This window comes from Hippopotamus amphibius, chromosome 10, assembly GCF_030028045.1.
Source record: "Hippopotamus amphibius kiboko isolate mHipAmp2 chromosome 10, mHipAmp2.hap2, whole genome shotgun sequence".
Taxonomy (NCBI): domain Eukaryota; kingdom Metazoa; phylum Chordata; class Mammalia; order Artiodactyla; family Hippopotamidae; genus Hippopotamus; species Hippopotamus amphibius.
Window position 1 is genome coordinate 33760795 of NC_080195.1, and position 26208 is coordinate 33787002.

The 26208-nt window shown below is 46.9% G+C and overlaps 1 protein-coding gene across 2 annotated transcripts in view; it reads left to right on the forward strand.

The window, feature by feature from the left end:
* Positions 1–26208, forward strand: part of HGSNAT (heparan-alpha-glucosaminide N-acetyltransferase) — a 43422-nt gene that overhangs the window by 13994 nt on the left and 3220 nt on the right. Inside the window, exons 5-18 of one of the 2 annotated variants that reach the window (XR_009047726.1) lie at positions 437–506; positions 5913–5982; positions 6635–6732; positions 9203–9279; positions 9865–9895; positions 10967–11127; positions 12325–12440; positions 14309–14430; positions 14803–14929; positions 15871–15957; positions 17542–17619; positions 18238–18308; positions 18397–18509; positions 19386–19580. Coding sequence is in view for 1 of the 2 variants with exons in the window: in XM_057697068.1 (XP_057553051.1) it covers positions 437–506; positions 5913–5982; positions 6635–6732; positions 9203–9279; positions 9865–9895; positions 10967–11127; positions 12325–12440; positions 14309–14430; positions 14803–14929; positions 15871–15957; positions 17542–17619; positions 18238–18308; positions 18397–18509; positions 19386–19567 (1403 nt within the window). In the remaining variant the exon portion in view is untranslated. Of the gene's footprint in view, positions 1–436; positions 507–5912; positions 5983–6634; positions 6733–9202; positions 9280–9864; positions 9896–10966; positions 11128–12324; positions 12441–14308; positions 14431–14802; positions 14930–15870; positions 15958–17541; positions 17620–18237; positions 18309–18396; positions 18510–19385; positions 19635–26208 lie in introns of those variants that run through there. The other variant, XM_057697068.1, reaches the window with a different exon arrangement.

Consider the following 26208-nt stretch of genomic DNA (forward strand, 5'->3'; position numbering starts at 1 on the left):
AGAAAAAAAAGCAAGCGTGACAACGTTTGATATTCTAGAATCTAGGCGACGGGTATATGTGGGTTTATCATGCAGTTCTCTGTACCATTGTGTATGTTTGGTATTTTTCATGTTGAAAAGCACGATTCCCTGCTGAAGAGTATTCTCAGTTGTTAATAAGAAATTTCACGAAAGGATATAGGCTTTTCTTTCATACGTGTCCGTTTTTATTTGTTTGCATTTTTCTTTTTTTAATTTTCGAATTTATTTTATTGAAGTACAGTTGACTTACAATGTCGTGTCAACTTCTGTACAGCAAAGTGATTCAGCTATATGTATATACGCATTCTTTTTCGTACTCTGCGTTTTTCAGTTGCAGATTAACTCTACCGACATGACCGCTTGGATGCTTGTGACGACACTTTTGGTGCTGACCTGTTTTCTTCTGTCTTTGCAGCTGTGAGTATCGCCTTCCTGGTCGGCCTGGTGCTCATCATAGTGGTGTCCTTTCTCAGGTTCCTGCTGAGGTAAGCAGGCGCTGGGGGAGGGCGCTTTGGGGAAAGTAGAGTGTAGAAAAAATGTATTCCGAAAGGGTAGTGTGACTATTATTCCTGGAGTAAATGAAAACTTACTGAGTCTGCCATGCCCAGTGCAGTCCTAGGCATTAGGGGTTCAATGTCAAATAAGAGATGGTCCCTACATCAGGAAATTAATGACCTAGTGCGAAAGAATCTTTGCCTTCAGTTCTCCCACGTGGCTGAAAAGGTAGAAGAAAATGCTCGAGTGATCATTATTTCCTGGGAGACTCTCACATGCTGCTCTGTAGCGAGTGGAAGCGGCTGTGATGGTTCTGGGAGGCACTGCCACGCTGAATATCTTCCTCCTCTGGGCTTGGATCCCTGAGGCCACGCCTCTGGTCCAGCTTTGCGGTGACCTCCACCATCGGGGTGGACTCCCCCTTGGTTGGGGTCGGCCAGCTTGGAGAGGGAATTTCTTCTCCTTCCTCATAAACAGCCGTTCTGGTGAGTGGATTTGTGGACTGGAGAAGGAAAATCAGTGAGTACACCCAGGTCCGGCATATAACTTTGCCGAGGGATGAGGAAGAGGTCTTTGCTCTTAAAAGGAACAAGATTGAATTTTCACATGTTCAGCGGGTTAGGGTCTCAGGAGAGAGCGTGAGATTTTGTTGGTGAGCCGGATCCAAATTGTAAGAAAGCACCTGCTAGCCTGGGGAAATGCTGCACCTCTGGGGAGTTTGTCCCTCTGACCCTTTAGGGAAGGAGTGCAGTCCGCGAAGAGGAGTTGCATCACTTTGTTGATAAGATGTAAATGATGTTCCAGTTTATTAGAGTGTTTTCATTTGGTGCTTTTGATGTGAGTGTATCTATTACTTGATGTTTAAAGTGGGAGATAGCTGATATCCGACTTTTGCAAAGAGAAGAATCCCACCTTGCCCCACTGTGGAACTGAAACTCCTTTCACATGTGATTCTCCCTTTGCAGCCTGCGGGCAGAAAGCTCTTGTGGGGAAAGCAAGAGTCCCTTGTCCCTTTCCCCATCGCTTTCCAGCATGCCCTCAGAAGCCCAGGGAAGTTCAGATTTGTCTGAACCAGAGAAGAATCTGAAAAAGTAGTAGGAATTCAGCATCTGTCTCCTTTTCACTGATGAGGAACAAGCATGTACAAGAAAATAAGTGCTTTTTAAAATTTTTAAATATCTTAACTTCTTTTTACCCTTCCTTAGATGGTTCTGTTTTCAAGTTTTTCATGTGATGGTGATGTTATTCGTGCAGAATAAACTAGAAATGGGAGTTGAGTTGTAAGGGAAGAAAGTAATTAAAAATATATGCATTGGAGATGTGGATCATGTTTGGATACTGATTTGGGTAATTAAACTGTAAAAAAGACAGGAAAATTGAACTTGCTCTTTGATAATATTGAGGAATTGTTGATAATATTTTTAAATGAGATAATAGAATTGCAGTATGTTTAAAAGTAAAGAGTTCTTATCTTTTAGCGATACATACTGAGGTATTTATGGTTGAAGTGATGTGATGTCTGTGATTTTCTTTAAAATGATCAAAGCAAAGCAGGGCAAAGGGGCAGTGGGTGGGAGTATAGGTGAAGTAAGATTGATCGTGCTTCGTAGATATTTGGGTCCTCGGAGGTTCATTATACTGGTTTGTCTACTTATATATATGTATATGTTTGAAACTTTCCATGACAAAAAAAAAAGGAGAGAAAAGGAAAAATCCTATGCATTGAATATTTCAAATGTTCAAATGTGCAAATTTTATGCAAAACATGTATGAATATGAAGTTTATTACACTTTTCACTATCAAGAGAGTTGGAAGCATAGTCCGTATAAGGACTTGTATTAATAGGAATATTATATATAAATGTTTTTCTAAGGAAAGCCCTCAAGGATTTACAAACAAACAAAAACTAGCCTTCTCTTGATTTTTTAATCAAAGAATCGTACTTACTTGAAGGGCAAATGTAATTGTTCTCATATACCAAATTAAAAAATACTAAGTATTCATTATTATTTATTCTTTTTTTAACCTCTTCATTGGAGTATAATTGCTTTACAATGTTGTGTTAGTTTCTGCTATACAACAAAGTGAATCATCTGTATGCATACATATATCCCCATAGCCCCTCCCTCTTGAGCCTCCCTCCCACCCTCCCTATCCCACCCCTCTGGGTCATCACAAAGCATCAAGCTGATCTCCCTGTGCTATGCAGCAACTTCCCACTAGCTATCTGTTTTACATTTGGTAGAGTATATATGTCAATGCTACTCTCTCACTTTGTCCCAGCTTCCCCTTTGCACATATCCACCTCCCCCCCACACTGTTCTCAAGTCCATTCTCTATGTCTGCATCTCTATTCCTGCCCTGCCGCTAGGTTTATCAGTACCATTTTCTAGGTTCCATATATACGCATAAGCATACAGTATTTGTTTTTCTCTTTCTGACTTACTTCACTCTGTATGAGACTCTAGGTCCATCCACCTCACTACAAATAACTGTTTCATTCCTTTTCATGGCTAATATTCCACTGTATATATGTGCCACATCTTCTTTATCCATTCATCTGTCGATGGACATTTAGGTTGTTTCCATGTCCTGACTATTGTAAATAGTGCTGAAGTGAACATTATGGTACATGTATCTTTTTGAATTATGGTTTTCTCTGGGTATATGCCCAGTAGCGGGTTTTCTGGGTCATATGGTAGTTCCATGTTTAGTTTTTTAATGAATCTCCATACTGTTCTCCATAGTGGCTGTACCAATTTACATTCCCACCAACAGTGCAAGAGGGTTCCCTTTTTGCCACACCCTCTCCAGCATTTATTGTTTCTAAATTTTTTGATGATGGCCATTCTGACCGGTGTGAGGTGATACCTCATTGTGCTTTTGAATTGCATTTCTCTAATGATTAGTGATGTTGAGCATCTTTTCATGTGCCTGTTGGCCATCCATATGTCTTCTTTGGTGAAATGTCTATTTAGGTCTTCAGCCCATTTTTGGATTGGGTTGTTTTTTTTTTTGATATTGAGCTGCATGAGCTGCTTGTGTATTTTGGAGATTAATACTTCATCAGTTGCTTCATTTGCAAATATTTTTTCCCATTCTGAGGGTTGTCTTTTAATCTTGTTTATGGTTTCCTTTGCTGTGCAAAAGTTTTTAAGTTTCATTAAGTCCTATTTGTTTATTTTGTTTTTATTTCTATTACTCTGGGAGCGGGGTCAAAAAGGATCTTGCTGTGGTTTATGTCATAGAGTGTTCTACCTATGTTTCCCTCTAAGAATTTTATAGTGTCTGGCCTTACATTTATGTCATTAATCCATTTTGAGTTTATTTTTGTATGTGATGTTAGGAAGTGTGCTAATTTCATTCTTTTACATGTAGCTGTCCAGTTTTTCCAGCACCACTTAATGAAGAGGCTGTCTTTTCTCCATTGTATGTTCTTACCTCCTTTGCCATAAATTAGGTGACCATAGGTGTGTGGGTTTATCTCTAGTCTTTCTATCCTGTACCATTGATCTATATTTTTGTTTTTGTGCCAGTACCATACTGTCTTGATTACTGTAGCTTTGCAGTATAGTTTGAAGTCAGGGAGCCTGATTCCTCCAGCTCCACTTTTCTTTCTCAAGATTGCTGTGGCTATTCAGGGTCTTTTGTGTTTCCATACAAATTATAAAAATTTTTGTTGTAATTCTGTGAAGAATGCCATTGGTAATTTGATAGGGATTGCATTGAATCTGTAGATTACTTTGGGTAGTGTTTCATTATTATTTGAAAAATAACAAATTGGCCTGTGAGCTGTGAGTTTGCCACAGTTGTTGTGTTGAGAAAGGATTCTCTGTGGACTTTAATAATTGGATGTGGGGACATAAAATTGAAAGTTCATGTCTTTATGGGCACAAACAAACTAAATAAAAGTGAAACCATCCCAGAAAATTTCAGAAATTTTAAATAACAAACACTATTACCCCATCAAGTCACTAAGCAATCTTTAGTGTATTGGAAATCAGGATTCATTTCCACAGAAAAATTTTTGAAAATGGGGATGTAAACTAAATCAGAACATAAACATTGTGTGAAAGAGCTAAAATCTTTTTGAAAGATTTTTTCCAAGTTAAGAACTCTTGTTTTAAAGAAAAACCAATTAAGATATTTGTCTTTTGTTAATCACGTAAGTCAACTTAATATCCTCTGGGTATGCTTTTGCACTAAAGCACCATCCAGGAGAAAGAACCCAGTACATTAACTGTGAGTCACTCCAAGGTCACTGTCAAACTTTCTCAGTTTGCATCTGTGCATTTTTCTTCTGGCTGTGCCCTGCGGCATGCGGGATCTTAGTTCCCTGACCAGGGATCAAACCCTTGCCCCTACGGTGGAAGCGCAGAGTCCCAACCACCAGGGAAGTCCCGCACTTGTGCATTTTTATTTAGCTGTCATCAAGTCTGAATATTACCTTTTGTTTTTTGTATTTAATAGTTTGTATTTATATTTCTTTGCGCGGACATTCTTTTCTTTTCCAGGACGGACACATTGTTTTTTTTTCTGGTCTCTCTCTTTTTTTTTAATTGGTCTTATTGAAGTATAGTTGATTTACAGTTGTGTTAATTTCTGCTGTACAGCAAAGTGATTGTTATATATATATACATTCTTTTTTCATATTTTTCCATTATGGTTTATCACAGGGTATTGAATAGGGTTCCCTGTGCTGTATAGTAGGACCTTGTTGTTTATCCATTCTCTGTGTAATAGTTTGCATCTGCTAATCCCAAACTCCCAATCCATCCCTCTCCCACCCCCTCCCCCTTGGCAACCACAAGTCTGTTTTCTATGTCTGTGAGTCTGTTTCTGTTTCATGAATAAGTTCATTTGTGTCATATGTTAGATTCCACATATAAGTGATGTCATATGGGATTTGGCTTTCTCTGTCTGACTCACTTCACTCAGTATGAGGATCTCTGGGTCCCTCCCGTTGCTGCACGTTTCCTGCTGTTTTAATAGCCGTAGCTCCTCCTCTCACAGCTGCAGACACTGAGATTAGTCATTGCTACGCTGAGCACCTTTGGTTGCTGCAGTCTTCTGCTATCCTAACTTTAATAGTGTCGTTAATCAGAATTCCAGCCACAGGCAGTAGTGACCTCATCTCACCCTCACAACGCTCTGAATGAAAGCTCTGTCTTTATTCCCGTCTCATCAATGAGGAAACGGTGCTGTCAGGGTCAAGCATTTGAAAGTACTGCTTCTGTAAACTTGGATTTCTACTTCCATTCTGTTGAAACACTTTAAAATGTTTAATTCCTTGACTTGTGCAGAATGTGGACATTAATTTTCTTTTAATATGTGATACCATTCCAAAAATTCTGCCAAAGAAAACAAATTAGCCGGGCCTTTTGTCTATTTACAGCTTGGAAGACTTTCATCATTGGATTTCTAAAGCAATAAATTCTCGGGAAACCGATCGCCTCATCAATTCTGTGAGTTATTAGAACGCGTTGTGTGTGCCCTGCGTAGTTTCCTATATTCAAATTTACAGTCCCCTGTTTAGTAATTCTAGTTGTCTTACTTATGTTGTGCAAGGCCAGGGCGTGTGTCCTGCCTTCTTAATAAACAGCAGCCCCTCTGGCCCCTGTGGAGGATGCCAGCCCCTCTTTCTTTGTGAGGCTGGAGCTGGGCTGCTTTGTGATGCTCGGTGCAGAGATGGTTTTCGCTCTGCAGGCAGCGCCGTGGAATCAGTCCAGTTAAGCAGAGAGTGTCAAGATTAAAACAAAAGAATGAGAGACATCGGTAGTAACTCTACATGTGATGGTCTGCTGTGACGATTAAACATACTGTCTGTGTTCATCGATTACTTATGGATGTATCTGCATCCACTTACGGACACACTTGCTGGTACCCGTGCTCCTTCATGGTCTTTATCAGCATGGAGACCACGAGTCAGCAGGAGGCGCAGAAACCAAATAAAGTGAAAAACCTAACTTCTAGGTGTGGTCGTAACAAAAGCAAATTATTGTCCAGAACAATGATCCGTGGCTTTCACTCTGCGCATTTCTCACCTGAAACACAGAAAAGTGTAGTTTACTCTTTTGCATTATGAACTGTTTGCATTTTTCTCCCCTTTACCGGCAGGAGCTGGGGTCTCCGAGCAGGGCGGGCGACCCCCGACCAGAGGCCTGGCGTCAGTTGGCGGCCCCGCTGCGCCTCCGCTGTGTGGACACCTTCCGCGGGTACGTGGGCTCCCTGGTGGCACGTGGGCACAGGTGGCCTCGGGTGGCACGTTCACACCTACACACACTTACAGCTGGAAGCGTTTCACGTACCTTTTACTCTCTAGGCTAGAAAGGATTTCCTGCCATAAAGAGAAATCGGCAGCCTCTTCTGACTTGGAAACTGTCACAGGAGCCAGGATGATGTGTGGCTGGAGAGCAGCAGTGAGACAGGCCAGAGCCCGCCTCCCCTGCGGCACAGGTGCTGCTGAGAAAGTCACTCACATGTGCGAGCAGCTGCCCCAGGGGCCCCCGTGTCCACTCAGCCCTGGACAGATGGGCAGGTGCCCCCATCTAGAAACTGAACCCGGGGCATCCCTCGGCCGCCTCCATCACTAGTAAAACAGCTCGAGTATCAACTGATAGCAAATCCACAGAGTCATACACTAAATTGTTATGTTCTATTTATAAGAAAAGAGCGAAGGCCAGGGGAACTTCCATGCTGGTCCAGTGGTTAAGAATCCACCTTCCAATGTAGGGGATGTGGGTTTGATCCCTGATCAGGGCACTAAGATCCCACGTGCCGCAGGGCAACTAAGCCCGTGCACCACAACTACTGAGCTAGCATGCCGCAACTAGAGAGAAGCCCGCATGCCGCAACGAAGACCCGATGCAGCCAAATAAATAAGTAAATAAATAAAGAAATATTAAAAAAGAAAGAAAGAAAGAAGACCAGGACCAATCTCTGAAAATAGAGTCTAAACTGTATGGCTGAAAAGAAATATCGAGGTATCAGGTCTTCTGTTTCTCCCACTGAGGCCTTTCAGACTCCAGTGGTGACCTGGTAACTGTGCCCCAGCCTCCCAAGCTGAGTGCTCCTGTGTCTCTAAAGCCAGGCAGTGAGGGCAGTACTGCTACTAATAGTACTGTTGCCAACAGGTTTTGAGTCCTCCCTGTGGGCCAAGCACCGTTCCAACTTGTCTTAATTTTTTAAATCTCTTAGCAAGCCTATGAAGTGTATCCTTTTTTAATATATTTTTTTATTTTCTATTTTTTATTTTTCTATTTTTTATTTTTTTAAATTAAATTATTTTATTGGCTGTGTTGGGTCTTTTTTGCTGTGTGCGGGCTTTCTTTTAGTTGCGGTGAGTGGGGGCTACTCTTCGTTGTGATTGCGGGCTCCTCATTGCCGTGGCTTCTCTTGTTGCAGATCACGGGCTCTGGGCACGTGGGCTTCAGTAGTTGCAGCGCATGGGCTCAATAGTTGCGGCTCACAGGCTCTAGAGCGCAGGCTCAATAGTTGCTGCACACAAGCTTAGTTGCTCTGAAGCATGTGGTATCTTCCTGGAGCAGGGATCGAACCCATGTCCTCTGCATTGGCAGGCGGATTCTTAACCACTGTGCCACCTAGGAAGCCCTATTTTCTATTTTTTAATTCTATTTATTTTTTATTTTTGGCTGCGTTGGGTCTTCGTTGCTGTGCATGGGCTTTCTCTAGTTGCGGTGAGCGGAGGCTACTCTTCATGTGGTGTGCAGGCTTCTCATTGTGGTGGCTTCTTTTGTTGCCAAGCATGGGCTCTAGGTGCGTGGGCTTCAGTAGTTGCAGCACATGGGCTCAGTAGTTGTGGCACATGGGCTTAGTTGCTCCGTGGCATGTGGGATCTTCCCAGACCAGGGATTAAACCCATGTCCCCTGCATTGGCAGGTGGATTCTTAACCACTGTGCCACCAGGGAAGTCCCTGAAGTGTATACTTTTAAAAATATGCCTGTTTCATAGATGAAGTAATTGAGCCAGAGAGTTAAATCGCCCAGTGTCATGCAGGGACTAAGTAGGATTTGAATCCAGGCGGTTGGGCTCCAGAGTTCCCACAAGTCACCCCACTGACAGGCTAGCAGTTTTGAGCTTTATTCTCTACACTCTAAGGAATTAGCATCAAACAACAGCACATGCAGAATCTGTTTTAGTGTGTTCCTCTTTCTTTCAGAGATGTTCACAAGTGGGCAGGAGCTGACATCGATTAAGTGCTAAGATATTGCAAGCACCATCTAGGTGCTGTGATGTACATTACCCTCTGTCATGGTCCCTGGGTCCCCGGGTCAGGGGTGTCCCTCCTTCACAGAGAACTGATGGGCTCTCCCGAGACCCAGTGGCTCCTAAGAGAGGAACCCAGGGCTTGACCCTTAAGACCATCCCCTCCCAACTACAGTTCTTTAACCTGAGACATCTCAGTAGTTAGCACAAAATGGAGTGACTGGGAATGTTTTGCTCCGTTTTCAAGTTACACGGTTTAGCGTCAGTGTAAATTTTTCTCTAGATATCATGCTGGAAATGTTGGCAGAGAGGACTTAGCGTGGGGTCTGAACCGCGATGATTAGAAGTGGGAGTTTCTTGCTCTAAGTGTCTGCTTGTGTCGTGACGGCACTGGTGTCCTGCAGCCGGGCTGTTGGCGTCGGGCGCCCAGACCTGAGCACGTCCTTGTCGCTTTGCAGGCTCGCCCTCATCCTCATGGTCTTCGTGAACTACGGGGGCGGGAAATACTGGTACTTCAAGCACGCGAGCTGGAACGGTAAGACACGGCGCAGAGGCCGCCTTGCTGACACGGGCCCCTCTGAGAGCTGCGGGCAGGAGGACCCCTCGCCATCCCCCAGGGACTCCAGAGATGAGCCCCACGGAAGGCCCCCGAGGTCATCCCATCGGCCTTCCGTTGTGTTCTTCCTTTCGTGTGCTCTGACTCCGAGGTGCACCGCTGTCATCACATGGTGAATGGTCCTGGGCCTGTTCTAGGTGTGCCTTGTACCCCAGCTGCGTGGGCATCCTGCCCAGGGACTCGTGGTCCTCCTGGGGATGCCGTGGAGCTGGAGGGGGTCTGAGTGCCAAGGAGCAGTGGCTGTGAATCTGCCTGGCGGTTGGTTTAGGAGTAGCACTGCCCAGGATCACTGACTGTCCGCATGCTTCTCTCCGGTGCTCCCGTGCCGGGCGCGCTCTCAGGAGGTGCCCGGGCGGCCCCTGGCCACAGAGTCCGGGGAGCTCGGTGCTGCTCCGCAGGGTTTTCCCAGGACTCGCCTGTCCGCGTGAGATGGAAGCCGTCGCGGGTCAGGGAGCACCGACGTTCCAGGTCCTTCCTCACTGTTGTCCTTGTGTTGTTCCGCAGGGCTGACGGTGGCCGACCTTGTGTTCCCGTGGTGAGTCGCAAGTCCGCCGTCCGCTCTTCATAGCCCGTCTGCAGGGTTCTGTGTTCAGCTGATGCTGGACCTTCCCAGCCCCGGCCTTGTGTTTGGGGCCTCGGGCCTGGGCTGACCCCAGGGCTCGCGTGACGGGGTTCTTCCGAACACCGGGGTCCCGAACCATCCTGACGCTTGGTGTAGTGCTTTACCTAAGACACGTGCAACTAGAGGATGGGTGATTAGTGTGGGTATGATATACAAGATCCCGGAATCTTGTAGGAAATCATAAATTCTGAATATTCCACGAATCCTGAAAATAGGTTGAAAAATCATATTTCTTAACAGGTATGCGGTATATCGGTATCAGGGATTCTGATAAGTATGTAACAGTTAGTGATAGTAAGAAGTTAAACTTATTAATAAGTTATTAATTAGTGGAGTAACCGCGCTCTGCCCTGGACCATTCCCCTTGTTGAGGGGCCCTGACTTCCTGTACAACGTGGATTTTGTGTCTTTGCTGAGATGCTTTGAGTAACTTGCCTTCATCATCTGGAGGTAGAACCAGCCGTTGGGATGTGTCTTTGGTCCCCGGTGTTTCCCTGCTAATATGAACTCAGGTTTATCTGGGTGGGGGAGGAATTCCTTTTTTTTTTGATTGAAGTATAGTTGATATACAACCTTGTATAAGTTACAGGTGTACAATGTAGGGATTCATACTTTGCAAAGGGTATACTCCATTTACAGTTATTATAAAATATTGGCTGTATTCCCCATGTTGTATACTGTATCCTTGTAGCTTATTTTATACCAAGAGTTTGTTGTCTTTGATGACTGAATGGGAGGGTTGTCTGTGGCAACGGCACTTAATTCCGAAGGATTTCCTCCTGAGACAGTGTGCGAAGGTGCACAGACCTTACAGCCCAACGTTCTGATTCTTCCTCCACCACTGCCCTAATGTGTTTTCAGTAATTCGTTTCTTTCAGAAATCATGTGTTGCTGTCTTATGTAGTAGGTTATAAACTACTAATGACTTAGAGACAAGAAAAGTTGGTAGTGGCCACCTAGTAATAATAGCTGTTGTTTTTTTAGGTTTGTGTTTATTATGGGAACTTCGATTTTTCTGTCACTGACTTCCATTCGACAGCGGGGATGTTCAAAATTCAGATTGCTGGGGAAAATCGTGTGGAGGAGTTTTCTGTTAATCTGCATAGGAATTGTCATTGTAAACCCCAATTACTGCCTTGGGCCCCGTAAGTATTTTTTCCCTCTGTTACAATATACTCAAGTTGAAATAGGGAAAGGACATCTTATAATTTGAAAGAAATGCAGTTCCTCCATCTCAAGTACCTGCAGAAAGAACAGTTACTAGAAAAGTATATCTAATGCTTGTGTGACTTTGGGCATTATTTTTTTTTTAATTAATTAATTAATTTGGCCGCACCACACCACATTCAGGATCTTAGTTCCCCAATCAGGTATCAAACCCATGCCCCCTGCAGTGGAAGCACAGAGTCTTAGCCACTGGACCACCAGTCCCTGTTATTACCTTGGAATCTTAGGACCGGGAGGTGCCTCCAAGTCCACTCAAGCCCTTGTGGACAAAGGAAGACCCTGGGGCCGGGAAAGTGAGGTGCTCTGTCCACATGAGGGGCAGAGCAGGGGCCAGACCAGGCCACTGGGTCTCAGGCCCTCCCTCCTGCCACTGTGGTTTCATCCACTTTCACAGCAAGGCTGTTGTTTAGGCGTTCAGCTCACCGTCACCTGGATGCCCCCAGGCTTTGGGGAAGGAATGACATCTCTGTCATTGTTTGAGTGGCATGAGAGGGACAGGAGAGCTGAGGGAAGGATGGGAGCCCTGTGCTGGGCACCAGTGTGGGGACCGGGGAAGGCAGTGGCTGTTGTCCTCAGTGGGCTTACAGTGTCATTAGCAGAAGAGGATAGAATCTTGGAGGCAGGTGCCAGAGGAACCCCGCAGGCAAGAAGCACTGAGGCTTCAGGCAACAGGAGGAAGTGGGGTCCTCAGGGAAGGTGTCCTGGAAAAGCTGACTCCATGAATCTCCCCACAGTGGGCCGCTGCCCCCGGAAGAACACACTGTAGGTCTCCTTACAGGGTTCCCCTTGGGTAGTGATGCCGTCAGGCAGCCCGCAGGGCAGGGAGAGCCCGCGGCCTGCGCTGGGTCTGCAGGTTCCTGCTGGATGTGAGCTGCAGCCACACTCCTGATGGGCGAGGCCGGGAGGTGGCTTCAGGGCCGAGGGCATCCATGCTTTGTCCCCAAACCTAGCAGGACCCTTGCTCTTAGCCCGGCCCCTGACCATGTGTGTTTCCATCTCCAAGAGCTCAACTTTCTCAGGTGCAATAGAGGTCTGTCTCCCCCTCAGGAAACAGTGGTGTCGTCTCGGGGTGAGGTGATCAGTGCTGGCTGACCCCCGCCCTGTGCCCCCTGCAGTGTCCTGGGAGAAGGCCCGCATCCCCGGCGTGCTTCAGCGGCTCGGGGGGACCTACTTCGTGGTTGCCGTGTTAGAGATGCTCTTCGCCAAGCCCGTGCCTGAGATCTGCGCCTCGGTGAGAAACCCTGCTTTAAAAAGAGGGGTTGGGATTGCCATATATACATTACTAATAAGAAAAAAAATATCAAATTGTACACTTTCTTTATATGCAGTTTATTGTATATCAATTATATCTCAATAAAAATTCTTTAAAAAAAGGGGTGGGGGGAGAGGTCCCTTTGTAGGTGCTAGAACGTTCTTTAGTTCTGAGTGCAGTACTGAAGACTACGAGACTCTTTAACTGTCATAGTCAAAAGCATTCTTTTTTCTTCTCAATTAGTTATTTTTATTGTCTTTATATCAATCTTTTCTTAAAAAACACATACATGAGATCTACCCTCAACACATTTTTCAGTGTCCATTAATCAAATGAATTTGATGGCATTAAATAACGTCACCATTGGGTAGCTGGCTGGTGCAGCCTCGCGGGGTCATTACTGCCAATTTTTCAATTTCCTTGTGGTAAAGATACACAGAAACCTCATAGAACATTTCAGTGTCCAGACAGTCGTGCAGAGCTTCGACTTGGACAGTGCCGAGGTCGGGACAGGAGGTGACAGTTTGCCCTGGGCTGCTTCCTAGTTCTTCTTTGTAAGAAGTACATGAGCATCTCACCTTTTTTGTAATTACTTTCTGTCTTATTATACGTTGCTGAGGTGAGTTGATTCAGATGGCAGCTACTTTTTTCCCCAGTGTAGGTAAAACTTCAGTTGGAAAGGTTTAAATTCTTCCCTTTGGGGTCCTACTTCACATTAAGTTAAGAAAGCAAATTCATCACTGGATCCCCAATTCTCTTGGTTTTTCCTGTAACGCTTTCCCGGTTGTATGTTCTTGGAGTGTGTTTACACTTCGCCCCTTCACACACACCCCCCTCGCTGGTGCACCCATGCCCTCTGCTGTAGACTCCTGAAGGCACAGTGGAACTACACCTGTACACATGAACGTGACCTTGGTGGCCGTGGGGTCCCAAGGCTCTGCAAGGCTCGTTCAGGCCTCCACGATGGAGCCTGGGCTGGGGGAACCCAGGAATAGGTGGGCTGCATCTCTTTTTCCTTCAACCAGAAGAGCTCCAAAAGCTTTAATTTTATTTTCCTTTTTTAAAATTTAGCTTTATTACTTTTTTAAAATAAGCGCTTTATTGAGATATTCACATACCATAAAGCTTACTCACTTGAGGTGTAAAGTTGAGGGCTATTTAGTATATTCACAGAGTTGTGCAATCCTCACCACTAATTCTACAGCACTTTTCATCATCCCCCAAACACCCTCTCCTCACTACTGGCCACTCCCAACCCCAGGTGCGCCCAGCCCAAGGCACCCCCCGATCTACCCTGTCTGTAGATCTGCCTGTTCTGGACATGTGCTAGAAATGCAGTCATAGAATACGTGACTTTTTGTGTCTGGCTTCCTTCATTTAGCAGATATTTTTTGAGGTGTATCCACGTTATGCCATCAGTACTTGATTCCTTTTTACTCCTGAATATATTCCATTTTGTGAAGGTACCACATTTTGTATCCATTCATCAGCTGATGGGTATTTGCTTGTCTTCACTTTTGGGCTGCTAGGAATAATGATTCTTTGTCCATTCGTGAATAAGTGTTTGTACAAACATCTCTTCAGATCTCCTGGGTGTAGTAGAATTGTCCACTAATTTCTTCTTCACTGACATTTTACTGTGAGACTTCATCGAGATGGAGCATCTGGGCCACGTGCTCCACGTGGGATAAACAGGCATCTATTTTGTGTTACTACCTAAAAGCCAGGAGGAGCCTCCCAGGGGTTTCCTGAATACACGAGCCGCCCTGCGTGCGCGAGCTGCATTGCATGTTACTTCCCATTCCACTCGTGTTTAGTTCACCGGTGTTTTATGCCCCGCCCCTCAGGAGAGAAGCTATTTCTCTGTGCTGGACATCACAGCCAGCTGGCCCCAGTGGCTCTTCATCCTGATGCTGGAAGGCGTCTGGCTGGCCTTGACCTTCTTCTTACCTGTTCCCGGATGCCCTACGTGAGCCAGCCCTGCGGGAAACCCCTTTTTACCAAGTCCAAGCCTCCGGGTTACGTTGCTCGGATTTCCCACGACCGGACCTCCCCTCCTGTCTCTCTTCTCCTCTGAGACATACCTTGTGTGGGAGGGGGATTGGGTGCGCATCCAGAGGCCAGTCTCCTTGAGGTTTCCCAGGGTTGGTGGAATGGACGTTGGGCCCCCGCCTTACCCCTCGGGCAGCCGTCGAGTCGCGCCCCGCTGTGGGCGTGCGTGGCGCCCGGGGGTCGTCGGGCCGGTGGCTGTTTGGGCTCCTTGGTGGGCGCGCACAGGATTGGAGGGGACACCCCTCCCCTCCGAAGTCTGGTGGGTGAGTGCACCCTCTCGCTTCCGCAGCGGCTATCTGGGCCCCGGGGGCCTCGGAGATTGGGGCAAGCATCCCAACTGCACGGGAGGCGCTGCCGGCTACGTTGACCGCCTGCTCCTGGGAGACCAGCACCTTTACCAGCATCCTTCCGCAGCCGTGAGTAAGCCCGGCTTCGGCTTGGCGCCGGACACTGAGGGGAGGGAGGGAAAGAGCCAACTCCTAACTGCGTCCATGAAACACACCTGGGTGGAACCAAGTTTATTGGAAAAGTTGGCTGACTTTAAGGACTTAAGTTTAATGTCGGTTGTGGGCGGTGTGTGAACATTTCTTTGGCTTTTAAAGTGAGACTGCCTGGTGTCAGGTGTGCAGCAAGGTGCTGTCCTGGGTGCTCAGGCTGGGGACAGATTCCTGGGAGGGAGGTTTGTCAGGCAGTGCTCTTGGGATCAGCAGGTGCGGGGCTGGAGGAAGCAGGATGGGGTCAGGGGACAGTCACACGCAGGCCCCCGCTGGCCTCCGGGGTCTGGGGCGGTCCCTCAGAGTTGTTTTCAGTGGCATGAGGGACCCGGTGGGATGAGGATGACCCTGCAAGGGGGTGACTTCCGAGAGGCAGCTCTCTCCAGGGACAAATCCAGAAGCGGCTGATAGCTTTAGGCCATTAGTACTTCTGGATGCTTTAGTCCCTAAAGGGGTGGGACGGGCAGATGGGGGGTGGGATAACTGGGTGGTGCCCTCCAGCACCTGCTACAATGACTGGTTCCAAATTTCTGCCATTTCTACAATAACAGTTTCTTTTATAATGGAATAATACAAATATATTTTTAAACATTATTTGCCTTAAAAGAGGAAGGGACACTGTCGTTGTTACAATAGGGTTGGCCACAAACAATAAACCTGAAAATTGAAGGTATCCTGTGTGGTGTTTGAGGCTGGTTAGGGGTACAGAGTGTCATGGCCATGGGACCCGGCCCTGAATTTTTGCAGCAAAACCCAAAACATTGGCTACCGGGGTGTATCCAAGTTTGTATCTCGTCTGCGCGTTGCTGTGTGCGTTTTGTGGTCAGTGAGCGAGTCCTGCCTTCTTGTCCTGCCCTGTTCAGGTGCTCTATCACACCGAGGTGGCCTATGACCCAGAAGGCATCCTGGGGACCATCAACTCCATTGTGATGGCATATCTAGGAGTTCAGGTATTTGTTCGTTTCGTGAGAATGCTCGTTCCTGACAGTTCGTGATTACTGATTCGCTACTAATCCAGACACCGTTTGATTAAAATAAGTAACTGGTAGCAATCTTCTGTGTATTTCAGGCCTAATAAATGCTGTGTGTGTTTGACAGACTGTCAAAACCAGAAGTTGCTAAAATTTAGCACGTTGAAATAATCAGGTATAATTCCTGTAGCCTCCAAAGAAGTGATTCGTGTGACGCGTCTCGGTAGTGGGTCACAGCAGCCCCTGGGCGAGACGGTGTCCCCGCTGGGCTGGGCAGCGTTTGGAAAGTCACCTGTCACCTCTCACCTTGTGTGTACACTGGATACAGTTTCGGGTTCTGCAAATCGTATGCCACAGTCAGTACAGGTGGTTCTCGGTTTCGCTCACGTGCAGTTTTGTTTAGATTCTGACCCGTCTAGATTTTCCTTCCTGAAGTTCTCCTTATTGGTGGTTGAAACTGTCATTTGAGGGGAGATGACCTGGGGGGGAAGACCACGCACAGCCTCCCGGGGGAGCTCTCTCTGCGATGCTCAAAATATCCCGCGTGTGCTGTCCGTGCTGAAGCGGCGGGTCTGACAGAGGAACTGGTTTTTCACTTTATTTTAAATCATTTATATTTAAACTGAAATTGTCACAGGTGGCCAGTGGCTCCCACGCGGGGCAGTGCAGGTTTACAGCGTATACATTTTGGGGATTGAGTAGTTTAGAGATGCTGCCTTTGTTTCTGCAGCACTTTAGCGTTTACACGTGGGAGGAGTACGTGTGTATTCACACACACAGCCGAGGGTGGGGGTGAGGAGCGCAGACCGTGCCTGTACCTGGACTTGACCCCGCTTGCAAGCTGGGTGGTCCCGGGTGTGTTACCACACCCTCTGTCCTCCAGTGGCACCTAAATAAGTTAATTCACTTAAGGTTCTAAAAACAGGTCATTCATCAATTATTATTAGCACTTTTTTTGATGTTTTCAGAAATTAAGTCCTAATTTGCGGGGGTGGGGGGTGTGTGGAGGGGGTGTTATGCAAAGTCCAGATTTTTCTGTTTTTAAAGTGTTTCCCTGCCTCCGGGTCCACCCGGCCCCACTCCCCTTATGTACCCCTGCCAGCCTGGGCCATCTAGCAGGTCAGCCCGAGCTGGTCCCTTGTCACTTTGGGGGTGGGGGGAAGCGACTTTCCTTGACTCCCATGACCTGTGGGAGAAAGCGCGTGCCTCCCTGCTCCCGCCTGCCCACCCCTGCCCACCCCCGGCCTTTCTGAATCACCTGTAGCACCTCAGGGGGGCTGTGCGTTGTCACCCGTGTGACACGCTCCTGCGTTCCGTCCTGCCCAGACACATCCCTGCTGCGGTGCGCGCCCACCCCCAGCTCGGCGGGCGGCCCCTCCTCTGGCGCCTCCCTCCCGCCCTCGCCCCTCCCCCCTCCCCAGTGGTCCCTGTACCTCCATTAGCCAGGCTCAGGGGTACCATTCATTCCCCCTGTAATCCCAGCGCCTGCAGGATGGAGGGTGAATGTGAAGTGAGAACACATCGTAGGCGATTCTCTTGGTCGTACTGTGTTTTCTTCCCCAGGCAGGGAAAATACTCCTGTATTACAAGGATCAGACCAAAGGCATCCTGATCAGATTTGCTGCCTGGGGCTGTTTCCTTGTAAGTAACCAGCGGTCCTTACTGAACTTCCTTCTCTTCACACATACACGGTTCAAGGAAATAAGATGTTTAGTGACCAACCGCAGGAGAGCAGATGTCACGTCGCAACAGTAACATTCTTCACTTGAATATCGGAGAGGAAAAGCTTTGACACTAAATTCTCAGGTTGATTTTCTTAGGAAAATGTTTTTATAAATAAGTCAATGAATACATGAGGAGATGGGGCTGAGGTGTGGGTTCTGGTGGGGACCTTCGCCAGAAGGACCAGGCCAGTGGTAGCAGGGTCACAGGTGACAAAAGATAAGCTTGGCTGTTCCTTCCACCCCGACCTTGTTTTCTCCACGGATTCACTTCAATTAACAGTTCATTTACTTTCAACTCAGAGCCATGCTGAAAAGATGTTTTTTGGAGAATATTTGGAGAATATTTTTAGTTATACATCTTAAAAATTATAAAAGTTATACTTCTTAAAAATGTTTTTCTGTATTCCAAGAGAATAAAATGGCACCATTTCCAGCCTTCCCTAAGCAATTAAGTCACTCCTGTTTTTTAGTTTTAAACCACAGTTGCTTCTTGAGATGATGTAAAAAACTTTAACCTCTTTCTCCCTGCTTCTAGGGGCTTATTTCTGTTGCTTTGACAAAAGCTTCTGAAAACGAAGGCTTTATTCCAGTAAACAAAAACCTCTGGTAGGTACAGAAAGCCTGTGGTTTTCACACCCGGCCGGGCTGCGTGGGCCGTGCCCTCAGGAACCCTAAGCCGCCCGCTGTCCCCCAGGTCCGTCTCCTACGTCACCACACTCAGCTCCTTCGCCTTCTTCATCCTGCTGGTCCTGTACCCCGTTGTGGACGTGAAGGGGCTGTGGACAGGAACCCCATTCTTCTACCCAGGTGAGCCCCACCGCCCCGGGCCTTGTGGAGGCAGGATCCAGCGGACGGGCCGGAGGCCGCAGGGGCCAGGCGTGTCCAAGGCAACGTCGAGAGGGTCTACCAGGACATGGCTGTCCTGTTCCCCAGCAGCTCCCCCCGTTTTACCGTTTAGGTTGGGGGGTCGTAGCCTCTTCAGGCGTGTCATCCAGTCCCTCAAGCTTCAGAAACAGGGCCGCGCTGTCTCATGTAAACGCCCTGCATGAGGGACTGCACGCGGAGATGCACAGGGCGGTTTAGATGCGGTTCTCCCCCAGGCGAGAGGCAGCGGGTGATTTCAGTGACCCATCCAGCCCTGAGTCCAGTAACAGTGACTCCCTTTGGTCCTCGAGTTTTCTGTGTAGAGAATAGAAGGTTTTTGGTTTGTTTTTGTTTTTTTTAAATGTCCACCAAGCATGGGTTTAATTGTGTGGCATGGCTTTTAAACATTAAAGCAATATTTTTTTGCGGATAAATTAATGTATAGATGTGTAGCCCGTTACATTAAGAATTGAGTTTGGGACAAGCATAAAAATGTATGAAAGTTTTCTATTTCAGATTTGGACCAAATAATTCATGGAAACTAATTTCACATGTTTAGAGCATTAGACAAGGTACAAAAATCAAGACAGAGAATAGAAGTTAATAATTCTGGCTTTCCTTTCAGATTTAGTATTCCAGAATTACACTTACAAAAGGAATATGTTCTGATAATTTTGGGGTATAGTTTACACTCAGATCTCTAAGATTCACATCACTTATTTTTGGCCATAGCCAATAACAAGTGGGCACTTTTTCTTTGTTCCCTGAACTAAAGTCTGATTTCAAGAGTTAGGTCGGTGACCAGCTGTGTCTCCCCAGGCATGAACTCCATCCTGGTGTATGTGGGCCACGAGGTCTTCGCCGACTACTTCCCCTTCCGGTGGAGGCTGCGGGACGCCCAGTCCCACGCGGAGCATCTTGTGCAGAACACAGTCGCCACCGCCCTGTGGGTGCTCATCGCCTACATCCTCTATAAGAAGAAGGTGTTTTGGAAAATCTGAGGCCCCGGCTGAGGTGTGTCGCTGGCAGACGACAGGGCCCAGGCGTCGTTAACGGGAGTCCTTCGTTGTAAAACGGACGGGCTGTGTGTTTCCAGGTTACTGGGGGAGATGCGGACATGCTCAGGCTGCCAGACGGGGGCGTGGCTTGTCCGACTCTGCGTGTGGGACTCAGGACATCCAAAACGTGACTGTCTTTTCTCTCCGTCTCCTGTGTGAATGGATGCGTTTGGAACTTCATTCTAAGGATTTCTCGTTTAATTTTTCACAGGGAATTACCAGGCCATTTTGCTTCTGTGACGGATAAAACCACCTAAGGTCTGATCTTCCTGGTCTTGTTTCCTTCAGGCTGTCTTTCTGTGTGTGTCCAGGCCGACCGAGATACTCCCGTTTCTGAAGCTCATTGGGTGGGATGTGTGGGAACATAGTCTAATATATTTTCGTTACATACCATTTAATATTTCAAGAAAGTCCAAGTAATCTCCTTTCACATCTGTAATTAACTGGTGGGTCCAAAAAATGCTTTTCTATCAGAAGCCATTTTCTCCTTTTCCTCACTTGAAAACCAGGTGAAGCAGTGGACCTGTTATTCCCAGCCACCCTTGCTTACAGTTCCCTACTTGGGTACCTACCTGTCAATCACCTACCATCCCTCTTCCCACCCGCCTCCTGCCTGTCCGTCTTCCTGTCCATGTATCTGGATGGTAGCTGGTCCCCCGGGCCACCCTCTGTCTCTAGGAAGAGAGAGAAGCTCGCAGTCGCGGCCCGGCTCCTGCTGTGCTATCCTTGCCAGGTTGACGCCGGGCAGGCCCCTCGCAACAAGGGACAGGGTGCTGCCCTCTCGGCTTCCCCGCAGCTCTGAGACCCAGTGGGATGGGAGACATCGGCGGCTTCTCTGAAATCCTCAGAAAGATGCTTTTGTTACAGAAAGCTCTTCAAAATAAATAAGTTTAAAAAACTCTCATCGGAGTCAGTGCTTTCAGAATGACCCTCCACAGTGGTGGCAGCTTTCCTGCCTGGAATCACCAAACTGAAGAACTGTTTCTCGAGAGCGGAGAACACAGAGGACCAGCACATCCTGCTTAGCGGTTTTCTGTGCCATAGCCTGTGCTTTGGGCCACCCTCGCGTGGTGAGATGGGGTCACCGCAGCCTGTCCCAGGCCTCAGCTGTCATCCTGTGTGGATGACGTGTTTCCAGTTACCCCATCTCTACCTGAACCCGCACGCACATCCCAACTAGTACCTGCCCACAGACACCTCCACCTGGGTGTCCGCCGGTATCCAGGCTACCCCCCACCCCCAGCCCCTCTCTCTTCCCAAACGTAAGCCTTTACGCCTTGGATTGTCCCAGCTCTGCAGACAGGTGACCCTCTGTCTCTCGGATAAAACTGTCTTTCACCCACCTATGTCCTCTGTCCCTGTTTCCCATGTTTCGTCGTTGCTGAGTCACCTCGGTTCTCATGGTCACTGCCTGTTAACTCTTGCCCAGATGCCAAGAGGAATCATTTTTCAACTGGCTCCTTCCCTCCGTCCCTCCTTCTGTAAAATCACTGTTCACTGCCCCAGATTACACTTCATAAAGCAAAGCTTGGATCAAATCACCTCCTCACAAGGACTAGCATTGAAGTTAGAACAGATTTGCTGGCAGGTAGAACCATCTTCCGGTGAGCCCAGCACACCTTCCCGGTTTCCTCCCAGCCCCTTGGACCCAGCCTGCTGGTTCCAGCCCCATTGGCCACCTCCTGCCTCCACTGCTGGGCCAGGCCTCCTGCCTCCGACTTTGACTGGTCCTCTTTAATTTTCTCCCATCGACATCTGACCTATCACATTCGCCGCCTGCTTCTAAGGCACCTTCTCTAATCTCTTATTCTTGTCCCAAAGTAAGGTTTTCTTCCTCTGGGTTCTCTGATATCTGATCGGGGTCAGTCTCGTGGCACTTGTCGCTTTCTGCCTTGTACGACAGTGATTCGGGTACGTGACCGGTTTCCCAAGCTGGACTGTGGGCTCGTGGAGGGTAAGGCCTCGTCCGTCTGCATGTTCTTCACATTGCAGACACAGTGCCCGGGCCCCGAGCAGGGCAGGCGCTCAATAAACATTTGTGAAAGCAAAGCCCTGGTGGTGGGTTTGTTTTTAATATGTTAAATTCAGCGTGTATCTGGAGCTAGTGTGTGTGTGTGTGTGCGCGCGTGCGTGCAGAGAGGCTGTCATCTTTGAGGAAGCCCCTCTCTTGCAGTGCACCTTTGTGGGTGGTCATGGCTGTGTCATCCCAAATCTCAGCAGGAAAGGCTGAGCTGGGCCTCTCCAGAAGCAGTTCTCAAGTTGGGGGTGTCCATTGGTTAGGATGTCTTGAGCCGGAAGGAGCAGGAACTCCAGATCCAGCTGGGTTATAAGGAGAGCATTGCACATAAGCAGTCCTGAGGCGGGTGGGCTTCGGCTCAGCCAGCTCGCTTCACGGCCGAGATGCCCGCCCCGTTGCCGTCACGACAGCCACACACACTCAGCCAATGCCACACGGGAGGGAGCAGGCGGTCCCCTCGGTGCCTCATAATGTTATTGGCTGGAAAACCCTCCCCAAACAGTGCAAAACCAGCTGTGACAAGGTAGCTTGGACGGGCCTGGCCCGAGGCTGAGCGGGGACAGCTGACACCTCCCTAGGGAGGGCGGGGAGTGTGTAGGGTGAGTGGTGGGGGGGACGGCCCCGTGCTGCAGTGGCCACAGGAAATACATGTCACGGTGCATCTTGTGGGGAAGTCAGGAGGAGCCCTTGAGTAACAAAGCGAGAGGTGGTGTCCTGGGTGGGGGGGGTAATAATTTGACATTGTTTATTTGCTGTTTGCACTTGTATTCCTAATTCCTCTATAACTAAGTGAATAAACTGCTGCTCTTATACTTGACCTCACTTCCTGGCCCATAAAGGGCCTCTTTCGTAAATGCACAGTAATCCAGTTTGTATCAGACGGTATCAGCTTACTTGAAAGTCAACATACTAGTTTTTATTTTTCCTTTAATGTCGTCCTGTTTTCCCAATAAAAGGGGGGTGACAAATGGACTTTGAGGAACTCTCAACATATCAAACTGCCTTTCGGAAAGAGAGTTCTATCAACTGTAAAAGCTAGGGGTAGATCTTTAAAAATCCTGAGCACTACGCGATAGAAGCCACGGCCCAATGAACGAGGCAGCTTTTGTGGCTTTAAATGCTTCTTTCGTTTAAACTTTGAAATTAGGCGGGAAAACGCATCACCAGTGGTTGTCTTCAGCTGCATATGTGTGTAATCTGTTTTCACCGGTGTGGCAAGCCAGCATTTTTCTCCCGGTAATCAGTTTTCACTGGGCATTAGTTCCAAAATATTGTTTTTCTTCAGGCTACATGCATGTCCAAATTCAAAGTTGATGGACACGTTGGGTGTTTGCATCACCTCATAAAATGCCCCAGAGTCCATAAGCCCTTTATCTAATTGTGTATGTGCAGACACTGCACCAGACAAAAGATGCCAGCATCCCACTGGCTTTCCTTTGCAGAATCTATCCCGAACACAGCTGTAGGACAGCTGGCCTCACTCCCCGCACGGTGAAGCCCACGGCTTCCCACAGTGTCCGTTACCATCTTGGGTCTGGTGGGATTCTGTTCTGACTACTGGATTTTCTCTACAAAGATCAGTTCTTTTTCTGATTTTCCCACCTTTCTTGTCTGTTCACTCTTGCATTTTTTCTTATTAGTGGTCACACCCTTCCACTTCGATAAATAAGGTTTTCTTCTGTTTGATTAAACTCGATATGTCATTTGGCTTGTAAAGTGGTACCTCCATCCAAATTCTGCCTGTTACACATCAGGAGACAGCTCACTCACATCAGTTTAACACATTGCAGGCAAAGCCAGCCCTTGTCAAAGATGAACAAAGCCAGAAGCTGTTAAAGTGATGAGGGCAGTGGGAAGAGAGTCCAGTGTGATTGGATCTAGTTTCCTGAAACGAAAGGCTGGAGTTTCAAAGACTGGTTGGCTTTGGAAAGGCACCAGGTGCTGGGATGTGTTGTTCCTCGTGACTTGGCCATCAGGGTTTGTTCATTGGCGCTTTTACGGTGGAGAAACAAACATCTGTCTTTACAGCAGGGGGCTGCCGGCAGCGACACGTGAAGCAAGGTTCGCACAGAATTAGCCCGATCCTCCCTGGATGTTTGCATTTCAGAGAAAAGTCCCTTGAGGAAACAGTTCCAGGTGGCAGTCTCACATCTCAAAGAACAGAGAGAAGGTTGAGCCCCGCACGCTTTCTAAAGGAACTGTGCTAAGAGGGGCTTCGGGGGCCTGTCTGCTCGTCACCATGTTTGTCTGGAACAGACAGTAAATTCTGGCGATGGCAGCTTTCTCAGGAGGGCGTTTTAAGGGGGCCGGGGTCATCCCGGGACACGCCTTAAGCTGCTGGAAGGCGGCTGGACTTTGGTTCAGTCTCTCAGTGCGGCGCTTGGATGGAAACTCCCATGCCAGTGGTCCGAGCCCTTCCTTGTCTGCACACGTGGTCTGAGTTTCCATTCTATTCTGTGGCTCTTTTCCTGCAACTCCGCACAGAAACGGCACTACTGAATTTAAAAAGAAAAGAAAAAGAAAAAAGATGCCTACACACTTGGGGGTAAGGAAGCCTTGTTTTGATGTCTGCTGCCCCCAGCCACCAATCCGAGGAAGGGGTTATGAAACCAAAAGGTGCCAGAGTGTTTACTTTGAAAGTTGCTACAGGTAACACGCCATGGTAAAAACAACAGGATGGTTTAATATTTGTAAGCAACTTATATCACAGTGATACACTCTTGAAGATGAGCTAGCTAAAATATTTTCTGAAATCGGATGTCTATTACTTAAATCACTTCATTGATTTCATTTTTTAAATTTTATTGGAGTATAGTTGATTTACAATCTCATCAGTTTCAGGTATACAGCAAAGTGACTCAGTTATACAATTCTTTTCCAGGTTCTTTTCTCTTAGGTTATTACAAAATATTGAGTATGGTTCCCTGTGCTGTACAGGAGGTCCCTGTCTATTACATATCTTACATATAGGAGTGTATATATGTTAATCCCAAACTCCTAATTTATCCCTTCCCCCCACCTTTCCCCTTTGGTAACCATAAATTTTTTTCCCATCTGGGGGTCTATTTCTGTTTTGTAGATAAATTCATTTGTATCTTTTGTTTTTTAGATTCCACATATAAGTGGTATCATATGATATTTCTCTTTCTCTGTCTTACTTCACTGAGTATGATAATCTCTAGGCCCTGTTGCTGAAAATGGCATTATTTCATTCTTTTTTTTATGGCTGAGTAATATTCCATTATACGTATGTACCACATCTTCTTTATCCATTCCTCTGTTGATGGACATTTAGGTTGTTTCCATGTCTTGGCTGTTGTAAATAGTGCTGCAGTGAACATTGGGTGCATGTGTCTTTTTGAATTACAGTTTTCTGCAGATATATGCCCAGAAATGGGATCGCTGGATCATATGATAGTTCTATTTTCAGTTTTTAAAGGAAGCTTCACACTGTTCTCCATGGTGGCTGCACTAATTTACATTCCTCCCAACAGTGTAGGAGAGTTCCCTTTTCTCTCCACCCTCTCCAGAATTTATTATTTGTAGACTTTTTGATGATGGCCATTCTGACTGGTGTGATCCCTCATTGTAGTTTTGATTTGCATTTCTCTAATATTTAGTGATATCGAGCATTTTTTCATGTGCCTGTTGGCCATCTGTATGTCTTCAGAGAAGTGTCTGTTTAGGTCTTCTGACCATTTTTTCGATTGGGTTGTTTGGTTTTTTGATATTGTTGTATGAGCTGTCTGCATATTTTGGACATTAATCCCTTGTCAGTTGTATTGTTTGCAAATATTTTCTCCCATTCTGAGGGTTGTCTTTATGTCTTGTCCTTTGCTGTGCAGAAGCTTTGAAGTTTCATTAGGTCCCACTTATTTATTTTTGTTTTTATTTCCATTACTCTAGGAGATGGATCCAAAAAGATATTGCTGCGATTTATGTCAAGTAGTGTTCTGCCTATGTTTCCCTCCAGGAGTTTGAGAGTATCCAGTCTTACATTTAAGTCTTTAATCCATTTTGAGTTTATTTTTGTATATGGTGTTAGAGAATGCTCTAATTTCTTTCTTTTACATGTGGCTGTAATGTTTTCCCAGCACCACTTATTGAAGAGACTGTCTTTTCTCCATCGCATATTCTTGCCTCCTTTGTCATAGATTAATTGACCGTCGGTGCATGGGCTTATTTCTGGGCTTTCTATCCTGTTCCATTTAACTATGTATGTGTCTGTTTTTGTGCCAGTACCATACTGTTTTGATTCCTGTAGCTTTGTAGTAGAGTCTGAAGTCAGGGACCCTGATTATTCCAGCTCTGTTTTTCTTTCTTATGATTGCTTTGGCTTATTCGGGGTCTTTTGAGTTTCCATACACATTAAAATTTTTTCTTCTAGTTCTGTGAAAAATGCCATTGGTGGGGCTTCCTAGGTGGCACAGTGGTTGGGAATCTGCCTGCCAATGCAGAGGACATGAGTTTGATCCCTGCTCCAGGAAGATCCCACATGCCGTGGAGCAACTAAGCCCGTGTGCCAAAAAAAAAAAAAAAATGCCATTGGTAATTTGACAGGGTTTAC